This window comes from Aulostomus chinensis, chromosome 14 (assembly GCF_037954235.1).
Source record: "Aulostomus chinensis isolate RoL2024-O1b breed Wild chromosome 14, RoL_Achi_v1.0, whole genome shotgun sequence".
In the NCBI taxonomy this organism is placed as follows: Eukaryota; Metazoa; Chordata; class Actinopteri; order Syngnathiformes; family Aulostomidae; genus Aulostomus; species Aulostomus chinensis.
Genome location: NC_141333.1, coordinates 26,318,922 through 26,334,237, shown reverse-complemented (window position 1 = coordinate 26,334,237; position 15,316 = coordinate 26,318,922). Strand labels below are relative to the sequence as shown.

General features: G+C 41.0%; 1 protein-coding gene across 1 annotated transcript in view; it reads left to right on the top strand.

Moving 5' to 3' along the window:
* Positions 1 to 15,316, top strand: part of tgfbr3 (transforming growth factor, beta receptor III) — an 80,126-nt gene that overhangs the window by 54,408 nt on the left and 10,402 nt on the right. The window contains exons 8-14 of the mRNA XM_086225220.1: positions 1,161 to 1,350; positions 1,556 to 1,842; positions 3,087 to 3,242; positions 5,596 to 5,736; positions 6,588 to 6,773; positions 9,065 to 9,358; positions 10,193 to 10,319. Of these exons, the coding sequence (XP_086081346.1) occupies positions 1,161 to 1,350; positions 1,556 to 1,842; positions 3,087 to 3,242; positions 5,596 to 5,736; positions 6,588 to 6,773; positions 9,065 to 9,358; positions 10,193 to 10,319 (1,381 nt within the window). The remainder of the gene's footprint in view (positions 1 to 1,160; positions 1,351 to 1,555; positions 1,843 to 3,086; positions 3,243 to 5,595; positions 5,737 to 6,587; positions 6,774 to 9,064; positions 9,359 to 10,192; positions 10,320 to 15,316) is intronic.

Below are 15,316 nucleotides of genomic sequence, written 5' to 3'. Positions count from 1 at the left end.
GACATTTAAATAGTTTAAGTGTTGGCATGAGTTAATAATTCCATTTTGCACTTAACCCCCTTGTAAAATAGTGTTTGATGATGATGAGGAGCCTGTGCCTATGAATAAATTTGAACTCTAGTGCAAGAATTAACAATTTGGAATGAATGGCAGCTTTTGAGGAACAATCAGTCATATCTAATTGGAGTTAAGTAGCTATACATATTTCAGCAGTATTGACATTCTCTTCATTTCACTGACATTCTGACAAGCAAGTTGACCCTTGACTTTTTGTTCGCTGTTGCTGAGTTCGTTTGGCAGTTGCACTTTATCATATTTTTTGCACAAACTTTAACATCTCTCGATTTGCTTCATATTTTTGTCAATTTTGTCAACAGAAAGGGAGGCCTTCATTTGGAAAATGCTTTTTGTTACTGTACCTGCCACTGCTACTCCTGCTACCCGCCCCATTATATCAAACATGGTCGAAGGTGGACCCCTTTTTGGTTTCTTTTGCTAACTTCCTGTGATCACAATGTCTCTTAAATGCCTCGATGGAATTTGTGGTGTGTGATAATTTAGCGGGGAAAGGTCGTCGAATAATAGTGTGAGGATGAGCACGCTATATTCTGTGGTTACATCTGGCAACTCACCATGAATAGTTGTGATGTATTGGGTTGTATCTACTTTGAATCTGTTTACGAGGTTTTATTTCCCAAAGCTCAGTGAGTGGCATACAGGATGCAGTGCTTGTGCAAAAAATGTTGGGAGGGTGTCAAGTATGTGATAGGATGTGTCGTGAAAGTGAAGCCTGAATTCAGATAGAAACAGGATTCATGTCAGAGTTGCTTAAGAGACTCAGATTTTGTGGGAAATGGCAGTGACAAAAGAGCACTCACTAAGGGAGGGTGGGATGTTAAAGACATGAAGTCTAGGATCAAGCTAACAAGTTGCTTTCCTAGCTTTGATCAAGCTGCTACACGCTCATTACCTCATCGTCACTCAACTGATTCACACTTGACTAAGCACAGGACTGTACTTGAAGCTGAATATCTGTGCTAATACCTGAATGATAAATCATGGTTTTTGTTTCTAAAGATCTGAACAGAGCTGCTGCTTGTGTATGATCCATTTGATTTGTTTGATGCAATAAGAGAAAAAACAAATGTTCTTTTCCACAGGCCTCTGATACTGTGAGTGTTAGTTCAGACACGGCGAGACTGATGCAAGTGTCCAAGATCCCTAAGCAGCACTTGCCATTAGGGTCTCAAGCCTTGATCAAGTGGGCTGAGGAGCACAACTATAGTCCAGTCACGACGTACACCAGCACTCCTGTGGCCAACCACTTCAACATCTGGCTTAGAGAACCAGGTAATTAGTAAAAACCTCATCGGAAGCAACTGAAAATGTACTTTAACAAGAAATACTTTTGTTGTATGTATATTGAAGTGAAATACCTACATAGAGCACAAATGACAAGGGTGATTTTGGGAAATGGTTTTACAGTGGAAGTCCTATGCATTTTCCATGTCTGTAAAAGCAGCCTCATGACTCTCATACCATATGTCACTTCCAGATGTGGTGGATCATCTGGAAAGCATGTTGCCTCCAGAGCTCTCTATCCTGCGTGACTCTAGTCCACCTCCAGGAAGGGGAACCACTTCCCGCCGCTCCAGTCTACCCTTTCCTTTCCCTCCACCTGTGTCTCCAGACCTGCCCCACTTGCAACTGCCCTCTCTGCTCGACGACCGGCCCTGGGAAAACAGGGAACCAGAAGAGCAGCAGGGCGTACTGAGCGTCGGCCTCAGTGTGCATTGTGAAGACACAAGGATGGTAGTCAGCATCAGCAAAGAGAGCCTGCAAGTGAGTGCACAATATTCTGAAGCTACTTGTTATTTTTGAAATAGTGAAGTGTAATTTTGTGGTTCCCATCTCCAAAAACCAACTTACACATCATGTATAGCGTATATCCTCAGAAACACACAATTAATCAAGCTGGACAGGCGAAGACCATAAAAAAAAGAAGCAGGGCTGCAGCTTTGCCAAACACTGCAGGACAGACATAGACGAAGAGCAGATGTGCAGAGGTTGACTGTAGATAAAATAAAAAGAGATTTAAACAAAAATATTGTACAGGCATTTCTTGAAAAGTGTAAGCTAGGTACAACTGAGCTGTACAAAAGGCACCGTAAGCCTGACAATTCAGTGTCCAGAGACCTAAGATTTAGAGGTTTATGTAATAGTCTGTATCCATCTCCTGTTAATGGATGTCTGCTGATTCCAAGACAGTTTTACTCATATTCCATTCTTACTAATACTTAAAAATTTTCTTTCATAGTCTGAACAGTGACAAATGGAACAGAAAATTAAAGAGTTTCAATCTTCTGGACCAGACTTCATTCATTATTGTCCCCAGACTTTTGGATACTTGGTTGTTATGCATCTCTGCTCATGCGATTCAGATGACGTAACAAACTGTGACAGGAGGAACAAAATGCAACAAACACTGTAGACATCCAGCAAAAGAATAATGATGTCTGGATCAATTAAGAGGCTGAATGAATCATATTTCCTTGGCTGAGCTGAGCTGAGGCCTTTATCGTCCCTCTCTCACTCCTAAACACATTGACAACTGAGCCCTCTGCAAATGAGCTCCAATCAAACTCATTCGTCTCCACATCCAAATATGATGGTTACGTATAGATTAATATTTGGTCTGTCAGCTTGAGAGCGCAGTTCTGCCTGCTGGCATGGTCTCATTTATTAAGATGAAGTGGTTCTAGTATGTTTCAGATCTACAAAAGTAAAACAAGAGGAAGAAATGACAAATTTCTTTTTCTGTTTAAATGTCAGCAGCAGCAGCAGCAGTGAACAGTATGGGGCTCAACATTTGGCCACATCACAGAATGGAAACTGGCATTGAGCGTAATTAGGAAAAGCTGGGGTTGGAGCTAAACCACCTTGTGGGTTTTGTTAATTCCTGGGAACTCAAAGTCCCACATAGCCACTTTAACTTTTCGTCTTTTTTTCACAATTATGAAAATAACCTAATAAAGGAAAAGGTTTTTATCTGTGTCCAATAGTGCCATTTATTTATGTTTCCACAGGCACATGGGTTTGTTCATGCAAACCTCACGCTTCAAGACCCAGAATGCAAAGCAACAGTCAATGCTACCCACTATACACTGGAAACTCCACTGACTGGCTGTCAGACCACCATATATCCCATGCAGAGCAGTTCCATGGCCCTCCACATCAACTCCGTGAGTACACTACCCTACAGCTTCATTGTAAGACAAGTTATTTGACCTGAGTTTTAGTGTTTCAGTGTCCCCACACTCATCTTCTCCAGCAGGCTTAAATTTTGGATTCCAACTGACAAAATAGGCACTGTAATGTGATGGGTGCATTTGCTCAGTAGATATTGACTTTGTGAAATTTACTTTTCAGCTCATGAATTGAATGTCTGGCACATGACAATTGAATTTAATTGTTTTATCAAATTTTGAAGCTTTGCTGCTTGATTACTAAAAATAATGTTGTTAAAGGACAAGAGAGTGATGACATGTTTTTATTTCAACAAAGGAAAGAAGAAAAAAACTCGTATTATAAAACATTTACATGGCAGTCGGTGACATGGCTGATGGGGGCTAATTTCAGACCTTGAGCGCTCATATCTGTGACTTGAGCTTTACCTCATCACTCAATCGTGCCACAGAGTGTATAACTTGACACAAGAAAGAGAAGCACTGAACTCAGACCCTCCCCCTTTCTGTTAACCTTATGAGGTCACAATGTCACAAGATCATGTGAGAAGCCATCTCCTCAGGCTTCAGGTTACATGTTTATCTCAGAAACAACAACCTTTTGACCAGCCAGATCCTTTGAGAGAATTAGGGCATGGTATGTGTTAAACAGCGGAAGGTGACTATCATACGGACTCTGAAAGAGGTTAGCATAAATGCTGCTATATCAAAAGTCACATTCTGATATGGATTGGAGAGTATTCCCTATTCGAAAGAAGACCAGAAAACACCACTGAAGGCTTTTCTACAAGGAAAAGACATTTTTGTTTTTCTACCGTCGGTTCATTGATTAGACTGGTGTAAGTTTGTCCTTAAGAGAGACACGGTTCAATCCCTTTTCAAGTTTTTTTGTAAAAGTGTCGAGCTACTTCTCTGGGAGACTTGTGAGATGGTTCGGTGAAATAAACCGTCAGCGTTGGCTGCGTACTAAATAGCTGTATTTGAGTATCAAAATAACTTAGTTTGCTTGATCTGAGGTTTGAAATGGTTGACAAGTATCTTACACCGCAAATGCTACAAAGAATACTACCACTACAAAAGAAATTACACCAACTTAGCCTACAGGGCTATAAGGTGTTCAAGTCAGCAGTGCACTGCTGGCCCTCAAGTGTAAGTCAGCCTTTGCCTGAAGAATAACCCACTCGAAGGCTTGCCTTTTCCAAAAATGTCTAAAAATCATCCATGATCATGATCTTTAAAAAAAATACATGAACAGTAGCTACCGTGTCATATTTTCTTTTTACTATGAGGGTACATTAATATCAGCTAGTAAGGCTAAGCTAACTGTTATAAATGGTGATTTAACTGTTAACTAATGTGTTTGTTAATCATTAGCTAATGGTCTCCGCATAAGGCAGTAGGGTGAGGTGTTACTCAGGGGATGCATGTTGTGGTGAGGGTGGCAGAGGGCACGAATAAATGTTAATGCTCTCGTAATGTTTATTTAACACTCTTATATGTAACTAAGCATTAACTAACTGTAAATCAATAACAAAATCATTGTGAAATGTTATAATGTTCTTGAATAAAATGTCAGAATTACAACTTCACTTTTTCAGTTAAAAGAAAGTACATATTCATATAACTGTGGGAGGGTTTGGGGGATGTAGGGCTCACACTGGACATCCCCAGTTATCTTTATGATTGTGGAATGCATTCAGCATGGTTGTTCAAGCAAACAAGGGTGAATGCTCCCAGGCCTTTTCAAATCTTCTTTGTGGGATATGTCTGACGACACACTCTCCAGCGCTTATTAAAAACCTGGGCGCATGTCCAAGCTCCTCTTTTGTGTGAGCACTTGGATGCAGGGATAACCTCTGACCTCTGGTCAAAAGAGATTAATTTTCGTAGTCTCCGCACATCAAAGATCATCACTTTTATCTGTTGTTTCTTCTGTCATGTCATGATGATTTAATTCAGCTGTGGCACCAGTGGCAGGTCAGCTCACATGTGGCTGCAGTCTTAAGAAAAACACTCTCAGCTCACTGAGATTGTCCTCTCACCTCGTTAAATCAGACATGACTTAAAGACGCGTAGACTTGTCTCAGAGCCCTGACACAAGCAATGAGACATATGCTTTATGTTTTTGTCCTGGGTCAGTCCCCCTGCAGAAGCCACGGGACATTCCCACATTTTGAATCCAGCTCATTGCTTGTTTTGCTGACCCTCTCGTGAACAGACATCTCAGTGCCTTTGGTTTTCGACCTAAATCCAGCGACTACATCTATTCATAACTGCATCTGCATTTCCTTCTCTTACTAACTGATGAAAATTTGATTGCATCAGTAACAGTTTCCTTTGTCGAATGCAGGTTTTGATAACTCATGCTGAGACTAAGGATGGGAGTGGTGGGCCACTGGATTATGAAGACCTGGAATCTGGAGAAGTGCTGTTCCCAAGGGAGCTGAAAAGGACTTTTAAGCAGCCCACAGAGCACCAGTCTGTCTTAGTGGTAAGAGAATGGACTCAGTGGTTCTGTGTCTGGGAGAGCAGCACATCATTACATATGAGATTCACATGAATGTAGCAGTAAACAACTGTGGAAGGACATGGTAGAGTAGTCGTGTCGTAAGCAGAGAATGAAGTCAGAGTCTGAGCTGGAGTCCCTCCCAGTGATGGCAAGATGGTGAACTGCACTTCAACAACTGCATTGAAGCCGACACACTTTCGTTACCTAAAACATGTTCAGGGCTCATATGTTCATGAAAAACCTGGGAAAGTCATGGAATCGAAATTTCCAGACATGGAAAAGTTATTGTAAAATCAATTTTGGAAAGTAATGGAAAATTACCTCACATTTACCCAAATATTAGAAATATATCACACACAAACGTGGGATGCTGTTGTTTACTATGACTTCTAGTGGCGGTGGATCTTTACTCATCGAAGCTTATCAGCCTTTAACAAAGTGAGACCACAGATCATTCACAACTCCATGTAAATCATGCAGTTGGAAGGAGCTGCGTTTCCCAGAGTCCCAGAGCTAGTGAAGACTCATCTGGCTCTTGCATTCTTGCCTTCTTTCCGTGATGTCTGTTTCATGAACTTTACATTTTCCATTTTGAATTTTCTCCACCATCGTTACCTCTGCTGACTTATTTTCCTTTGTCTCATCCAATCCTCCCCTCCTGCTTATTGTTCTCCTTCATACACCATCTCTTTTGTCTCTCTCCCCCCCCTCCCTATTTTCTGCTCCATCTTATTGTGAACAAAAAGCATGATAGTGTGTGTGAGTAATTGGATCTGATTTCAGGTCCCTGCTGTGCTGACATTTGTATTGGCTTTTTCTTATTCTCCCACCAGTTCAATTGTACATACCGACAGAACCGGGAAACCCACGAAACACTTCCCAGGATTGTACCGGGCCCTGCGAGGCTGCCAGTCAGCAATATGACGTTCAACATGGAATTGCACAACACAATGTTGTTCAACAGCCCATCACGCCAGGCTTTCTACACTGTCTCACAAAATCAGCAAGTCTTTGTGGAGGTATGTTTTGCGTTGCTAATACATGTTTTTGTCTCTAAGTTAAAGCCTTCATAACAGCAGAGGAAGCTGCTGTTTGTACACTGTCTGGGATTTTAGCTCTTCCTGCTTTGATCTCTTAGTGTGGCATCCACAGGGTCAATCTGTCTCACATGGTCTAAAAACTAACACTAACTCACAGTCATTGTGTTGCCCCTCTACGTGTCCATGTATCCATTCCCCCGTTTGCCTCAAAATATTTGTTTCGCAACAGCAATTATGGGGGTCACGTAACCGATGGCAAAGACTTATGGGATGGATCCCTTTGAAGAGATGATTCATGATGATATCAGCAGGAGATGCTGCACTGACAGCGTGGACCCCGAGCCAGCAGGTTACAAAGACTTGTCTGTGAGAGAGACTTTGGCGTTCCCCTCTCTTCAAAACTCACACTGTGCTGAGACCTGACCTGAGGCTTCGGCCAAAAGGTGTACAGACAAAGACTGGCCTCATTGATTACATAAAAGATAGAATCTCACTGTATAGATGTCCAACTTTCACCTCTTTAATCTGGACATGCATAAATGATACAGGTTGTATCAGTTCATAATTTCTCCTTTAACTACTAGCACTGATACTAGTACGTCAAAATTTTTTTTTTTTCTGGCAGTGACCTTTTTGATGAGGATACCATTAGACATAATAACTCAGTGGACTGTCTTGTGGTTACGGGCAGAGAAATGTTCCTGCTATCAAAACGCTATGTTCCTTCAAGGAAGATGCTCAAGGCTGTCTCCTAAATACTAATCAATGAGAAGAGTCAACCAAGTTTTAATTTGTCAGTGGGGAACAGAGGAAAAAAATCAAACTACAAAAATAGTCAGTCACAGAAAGACTGTGGCTCAGGAGTGTGTGTGTGTGTGTGTGTGGGGGGGGGGGGGTGTCTGTGTCCAGCAGTCCTCATTCCACATGATATCTTCTTTTTACCATTTGTTTTTGTTCAGATTTACTTTAAAAAGGAGCATCTTTCTTTATGTATATTCCTAACCTTCTTGATTTTTTTAATGACAAACCAAGTTGTGGTAAACTATCGCTCCCCATTTTAACTTCAGGCTAATGTTTAAGCTGCAGTATGTAGTGTGTCTGCAGGTCATTGCCAATAATAATGCTAAGTTTATTGACAATTATAATGATAATTAGTTAATTTCCAATAATAATGATAATGCGAATAAAATGTATTTATATAGCAACTTTCGTACCGGAATTGTAGGTCAAGGTGATTCACAACAAAGAGAGAAAAACAAAAAACATGTTAAAAACAACCACCTTAAAGGAGAATTTTGAAAAGAGTCAAAACCAGAATGCATTTCATAAGATGGACATCAAAATCTAAGTACAATGAAAACAAAAAATTGTGAAATTCGTAAAGATACACAGAGCCTTAAAGAAGTGCGGCAGACGGCATTGCAGATTATGTAAATGCTAAAATAGAGAAATACGTTTCAAGCTTTCTTTTGAAAGAATCTCAGCTGGCTGCCCTGATCTCTGCTGGTACTGTGTGTCACAGATGTGGCATATTGACAGAAACTGCATCATTCATCTCAATAACAATGATGATCAATAATCCAGCAGCAGGTGATGGCAGTGTTCTCGGGGACACGCAGCCAATTTAGGAGTTCGCAAGTTTGCTCGGTCCTTGCCCAATATGGGCTTTGTATGTGAGGAGGAGGAGCCTTAAAATCTTTTCTAAATGCCACAGGAAACTGAACTTTATGTTAAATTCTTTCTAAAGTTGCATAGAATGCCAATAATCTGTCAGTGCAAGAGCAGAGAGGGTTTTGATCAACATTCAAACCCAGATCAAACAATGCTGCAAAAGACTGGGATATTTATCCACTTTACAGGATTGGGATCAACACAAAAGTCAGTGAACAGGGTGAACAATGCCCACTTTTGTTGTTGTTGATGCTTTGACTCCGACAGCAGCCCTCCAACATCTTTCAGTCAACATTGAGTGTAAAAAATTGACACATTGAATAGTGATCACGACAAGTCTGTCACTTCCCTCCATCCTGATTCTACTATTCTGCTTGTTCACCCAGTTTTCCTTTACATCCTTGGCAGTAAATTTATTGTACCAAAAAACAAAAAAACAAAAAACCAAAACAGAAAAGCATCTCATCTACCTTGGTATGTGCAATGGAAAGAGTATGTAAGTCTTACTCAGTTTCACTTGCATGAAAAGGCTTGTCGAGAAAAATGATGATCAATACGTTTCATGAATAAATGTTTTTTCTTTCTCTCGCATACACCAGATCACATCAACCGCATCCGATGCGGACTTGGGGTTTACGATCATATCCTGCTTCATTTCTCCCAACTCCAACCCCAGCGTGGCCTCTCAATACACTCTCATTGAGACGGTGTGCCCCACAGACGACTCCGTGAAGTACTATCCTCAGAGGGACTTCTCTTCCCCGCATGCCCAGATAAATAAGAAAAGCTTCAGCTTCACCTTCAACTCAGAGTTCAACATGTCCCTTCTTTTCCTGCACTGTGAGATGTCTCTGTGCACCAAAAGACCACAGAAGAACCAAAGACTACCACCGGTATGCAGTCCAACCATTGTGTGTGTAATGAGTTTTACTGTACAAGCCATCCGGGCTGTTTTAGTCTCTCCAGAGCTGCATAGTATTAGCAGTGTTTGTTTGAAAGGATTTCAAGGCTGTTTTCTCTTACTGTGTCATCTGTCCAACTTTTACAGTTTCCTCAAATGTTTTGATGTTAATCGTTCTGATTATCATCTGAGTGACGCTGAGGTACACGAATGTAATTGCGTCTCTATCGCATTAGAAACGTTTGAAAAAGGGAAACAGAATGTGGAAAAACTACTAAGAATGCTTTTACATTTGTTGGGTGGTTTTCCCTTTTATGCCAAACTGGAGGTGGAGCTTTTTCAAAAAAACTCTGACATAAGGAAACCTAACTTACGTGACTGACCAGCTTTTTCTGACGCAGTCATGAATACTCCCATACATCTTCATCAGCATACTAGCTTGTATTGAAGAACAGTGACTACTTATCACAACAGATGTAATTCTAAAAACATCTCTCCATTTTGCACTGGTAGATGGCTGCTTCTTTTCTCTTTGTTACAGTCATGGGTAACATTGCCTCTACCGCCCATTCTGACGCTTTTGCTTAGCTTTTTAAAAAAAAACAACAGAAACTCACTTAATACATGTTTCCTTTTTTTAAACCTTTTCACAGTTCTTTTAAATTTGTTTGACAATCGGCAACAGGTTTTGTCAGGTATGACCAAAAACAATTTATTTGAGTCTGGAAAAAATGTTTTTTTTTTTTTTTTAATTACTCTGAAAAAAATGCAGCAAATGCTTTTCTGAGCATAACATGGTCATAATGTCTCATTTCTAACCCCACAGTGTTTACAACCCAGCAAGAACTGCGATTCTCTTTCTCTGGACACCATCCTGGCGATGATGATGAACACCAAGGCCTCTACCAAGCCACTGGTTGTAGTGGATGGATCTCATCAGCCAGGCATAACGGGTTAGCCATGTTTTAAAACATTCTCATTTTAAACCTACTTGTATATAGAACTCCGCCAAAGTGAGTCATAAGAAGACTTGTCACTTGTTCATTGCTGTTTTTGTCATAGTTACACCTTAAGAGTAAAGCTCTGGCCCAGTCAGTATTTTGTGATAAGGCAGTAAAGAGAGCGAGAGAGAGAGATTGAAAGAGAAAGAGAGAGAGAGAGAGAGAGAGAGAGCTCAGTCTGATTCTTGGAGATCAGACCAAACCACAAAACACTGAGCATCACTTGCCTGCATCTGGTCATCATTAACAGCGTGCGTGTGTATGTGTGTGTGCTCATCTGTCTGTTTACATGAACCGCCTGTACACAAGTGTGTGTTCAGGCATGAGTGCATATTAGCATGTGGTCGACTACAGTAGAGGGGGTGTACTAGCACTGAGGCCCAGTTTTTGTTGCTCTGGACTGGTCTGGGATGAGGGAGAGGTGGAAAAAGTGGAGTCATACAGAACTAAGTTCCAGTTGTTTTCACTTAGGACCTTTACTGTTACCTCCCCTTTCCACTAGAATGAGGTTGAGGGGAGGTGTATGTGTGTGCGCGTGCGTGGGGGGGGGGGTAAGGTCCTCTAGTTGGACCATCACTCATTTTGTCTCATTAGTCAGTGGCTGTGTCTTGACCTTGCAGGGGCTGTTAGTGTAATCAGAGGGAGCTGTGAGCTCACCACCTTCATTTTTGACTGTTTATGACCTGAACTACAAGATGGGGTGATATCATTAATACCAGAGAGTTTCAAACCCGCATCCCCCTGAGCCATGATATTAACAAGAGACCTGTGGTCAGGTTGAGTCAACTTCACTGACTCATGGGTTTAGAATGAATCATGCCATTCCATCGGTGTGAGCTAGAACCTGACTGATACATCCGAATCAAACAACGTCTTAAGCCTGTATAAGATTTACTGTCAAGGGACAGAACATGGCGCACCCACTGGTTTCCCACAAGCCCATTCCAACGTTGTGCTAATGACCTGCTACATATTCAAACTTAACTGATATTAAACGGTGTAGCAGTAGTTGTGGTTCTATCATTCCAAGCCTCTATGTTTCAGCTTGACGACCGCATTTGTGTAAAATTTCATTCACATACAGGAAAGTATTAGTTAAACCAAGGCGGTGAAGTTTTCAATGCTCTTTGTCTGACTTTTAGCTGGATTGCACAAAAACTCTTGAACGGATTTATTTAAACTTGTTGGGAGGATGACAGATGCTCCAAGGAGGAACACATTCGTTTTCTGAAGAGATCTGAACAAAAAGGACAAGCCAAGATTTTTTAAATCTTTTTGTAACATTTTTAGTTTGGACAATTTTTTTTTCCATCGGTTTCTTGGAAGCTACCAGAAATATCATTATGAAAAAATGCAGGCATGTGTATTACAAGAAGCGCAATTAAAATGTTCATTTTGGTACACATCCAGGATTTCTTTTTTTTTTAATGGAATTTGTAGATGAAAAGAATTGTGTGTACAAGATATGCAGTATGTCTGCTTATTTGGAACCTGTGTCATTACTGGCTTGCAGATCCAGTAAAATTGAATGAGGTGACAGTTTCTAACACCCTTGAAAAAATTCACCTCTCACAAATTCACTGAAATGTCTCTGGTTGTGTATAAGCACAGCTGGAGTGGATGATATTATGTGTTAAAAAATTGCAAACCTGGTGATAAATGTGGATGACACAACAATTTATGCTTCTAAATATAACACTGAGCAAGGTAACATATCCCTCCAACAAAAGTTAATGCTGGTTTCTAAGGAATTACAGAAACTAATATCTCAAAAAGGAAAATTTTGATACTGGTCGTTAAACGGGCACAAAGGTCAGATCATTAACTCTCCCTGCCACAGGTGCTGCTGTTGAGAAGGTTAAAGATGTCAAATTGTTAGGTGTCACAGTTGATGAAGTGCCATCCTGGTCAACTCTTCAAATAGTTGGATTGTTGGAATGAGCAGCAGCATCAGAGTGATTGCTCATTTTTTAACAGACACTATAAGGACTCAAGTTATGCCAGCACTCGTCAACTGGCCAATAATCTAGTGTGTCAAATCAGAACGTTAAGTTGGAAATACATTCACAGATCCCAGTTTCTCTCGTCAGTAAATCATGATTCAAACAGTGTGTAAACACAAGTGATGCATCTTTCCAGCTGTGGTAAAATAAACAATGAGCTTTAATTTATTGTTCATCCAAATGAGCCGTCCTCTGCGCAGCTGGCTGTGAGATAAGCACACAGAGACTGTCTGCTACACTGAAAAGACAAATATTTAATAATTTCACTCTTGTACAGTGTAGTGTTCCCAAAATCTCTCAATACATCAGTGGTGCAGCGTTGGTTGAAGTTTAAATTCTATTTTGCATAATGTCATGTTAACAATTTTCTAGATCAATAAATCCAGAAGGCGGCACGGTGGTGCAGTGGTCAGCACTGTTGCCTCACAGCAAGATGGTTCTGTTGTTCAAGCCCCTGCACGAGCACCAGATCTTTCTGTGTGAGTCTCCATGTTCTCCCTGTTCCTGTGTGGGTTCTCTCTGGTACTCCAGCTTCCTCCCACAGTCCAAAGACATCAAGAGGGGACGAGGCTGATTGATACTCTAAATTGACCGTAGGTGTGAATGTGAGTGTGAATGGTTGTCTGTCTCTATGTGTTGGCCCTGCGATGGACTGGTGACCTGTCCAGGGTGAACCCTGCCTCTCACCCAAAGGCTGCTGGGATAGGCTCCACCCCCCCAGCGACCCTTAACAGGATAAGAGGTAGAAAATGGATGGATGGATGGATATCCAGAGAACAACGGTCATATTAATTAATGTTGAAAATAGTTAGATACTCAGTGTCAGTGTTGATCACATTTCTTTTTATGGATCAGAATTTTCTTTCTTCACATATTTTGATTCTCTTCAAATTGTGCTTGTGCCAAAAAAGGCGAGCCCTAACAGATACCAGTTTATGATTTTTTAAATCTGAATATTGACTTTGGTGCCAGTCTGGGTCTGGTTAAAGTGGGAGTAGAAGGAAAGAGCCGAAGAGAAGTGGGTGGAATTATGACATTTGATGAAACCCTCCTAACACTTGAGTTTTACTGCTGTGTAGATGTCAGATGAAGTGCTGATGTTGATGTTAGAGGAGTTGCTGGAGATACTTCTGCAGTCGGTGAGTGAGTGAGCTCGTAAGAGTAAGCCCTGCCCACACTTCTGTGCCAGTGCTGCTGGGTTATTTTCCATGGAACACATTGAATAAACACAAAAATACAGTAAACAGAGTTTTAAAACACAGAAAGGCATCTCTTATCCTAGCATGGCAAACAAAACAAGCAAACTTTTCAGGGGCCACAGTGGTCTATTGGACAGCGTCCCAAAGAATTGAATTTGAATTTGACCTTCAAATCAAAGAGGAGTTCTTGTGGCAACTTAAAAATACATAAAAGCTTCCATCAAACATATTCAAAGCTATACTTTCACTAGAGCAGCTAAAACCTTCGATTAATATGTTGACTTTTCAGATTGTTTCTCACTGAAACCCTGTCCTGTGAGTGTTTTGTTCTCCACACGGGCTTCTGTATTCACTGGCCACGTGTCAAGAAGTTTCCTTCATCATGGAACCTCAAACTTATCATAGAAAATGATGTTTCTACTTGTGTGCCAAATATTATTCATGCTATTTAGATAGTATAAATCTATGAATAATAAACACCTTTACCTGTTCTGATATCATTTATGTGTGTTGTTATCTAGAGTGAAATAAGTTCGCATTGTTGAAGATCTACTTCCCTCCTATCAAAGTCAGTGAGTTTAAAGTTGTTAGTTAGAGTTGTACTTCTATATGCATCTTTATGCATTGCATTTACACTTTAAAAATCATGAAGGTATTGTTTATTTGTCGTGCTGAACAAATTATGTTATGTTGCCACTGCAAAAATTCCATTGCAATAGGCAGAGGGAACCAATGGCGAGTCATTCCTGCAGCATTCTGTGGTCTCGTGGACCAAGAACTGTCAAGTTGTACTGTTGGCTTTTTAAGTATGGACCCCCAGTGTCAAGAGACATGCAGAGGGAGGCAACATCAGGGGTTTCTGCACTCCCCAAGGAAAGGTCAGAGTTGAACAAAAACAAGGCCCTATGTAGGAGGGCTCTTTCATTCCTCAACAAGCAGAAATATCCAAACAAATGACGTTCTTTGAGATATAACTTTTTGGGGCTGGAAATATAAAGCTTCAGACTTTATGCATGCTATCAGGGTCTGTTCAAGTTCTAAACACAAATCAATCAATTCTATCAGAATTGTTCCACGTAGACACTGAGAAGTTGTTTGAAAGGTACACAGACATTCAGTAACCATGTCAGTTCTGTAAGAGTCCTATAAAGTGTGTTGTTGCTCTCCAGTGTGCTGAATGGTCACTGTCTGCATTCTTAGCATAACAAGTCCCATGGGACAGATAACGCTGGAGAGATGGGACGGCGGCGGAGGGTGTCAGTGTGGACGTCCTCTGGACATCATCCCCGCTGAAATTAAAGTGTTCCCTGACGACCTGTCATCATCCATTTCACAAGATGAAAACTCAAAGGTGTTCTTTCTAAGAATAGCCCCCATTGTGCCAGAGTCTTGGATATGGACCAGACTGGCTCTTGACTTTGCCGTACACAAGAGCCTTTGTGTTGTTTGTTAAGACATCATTAGAGCTAATTTAGCTTTTGAAAGCGTTCCAGATGGCTGGAATCAGTGGCTCAGCAGAGCTTCTTGGAGTCACTAGGTTCATCCTTTACGACGCTGTCAGCTTACAGAATAGCTGCTCTTTCACCATTTCCTGCTTCAGGTCGCTGTATCACATTCCTCAGAGAACTGCTTATCAACACACTGCAATATCAGCAATCTGCCCAGCCTCTGGCTAGTGGCCGACCAACAGCGAGCAGTGGGCTGCTATTTTTCAATGTATTACGTTCATAATATAGCAGTGTTCATT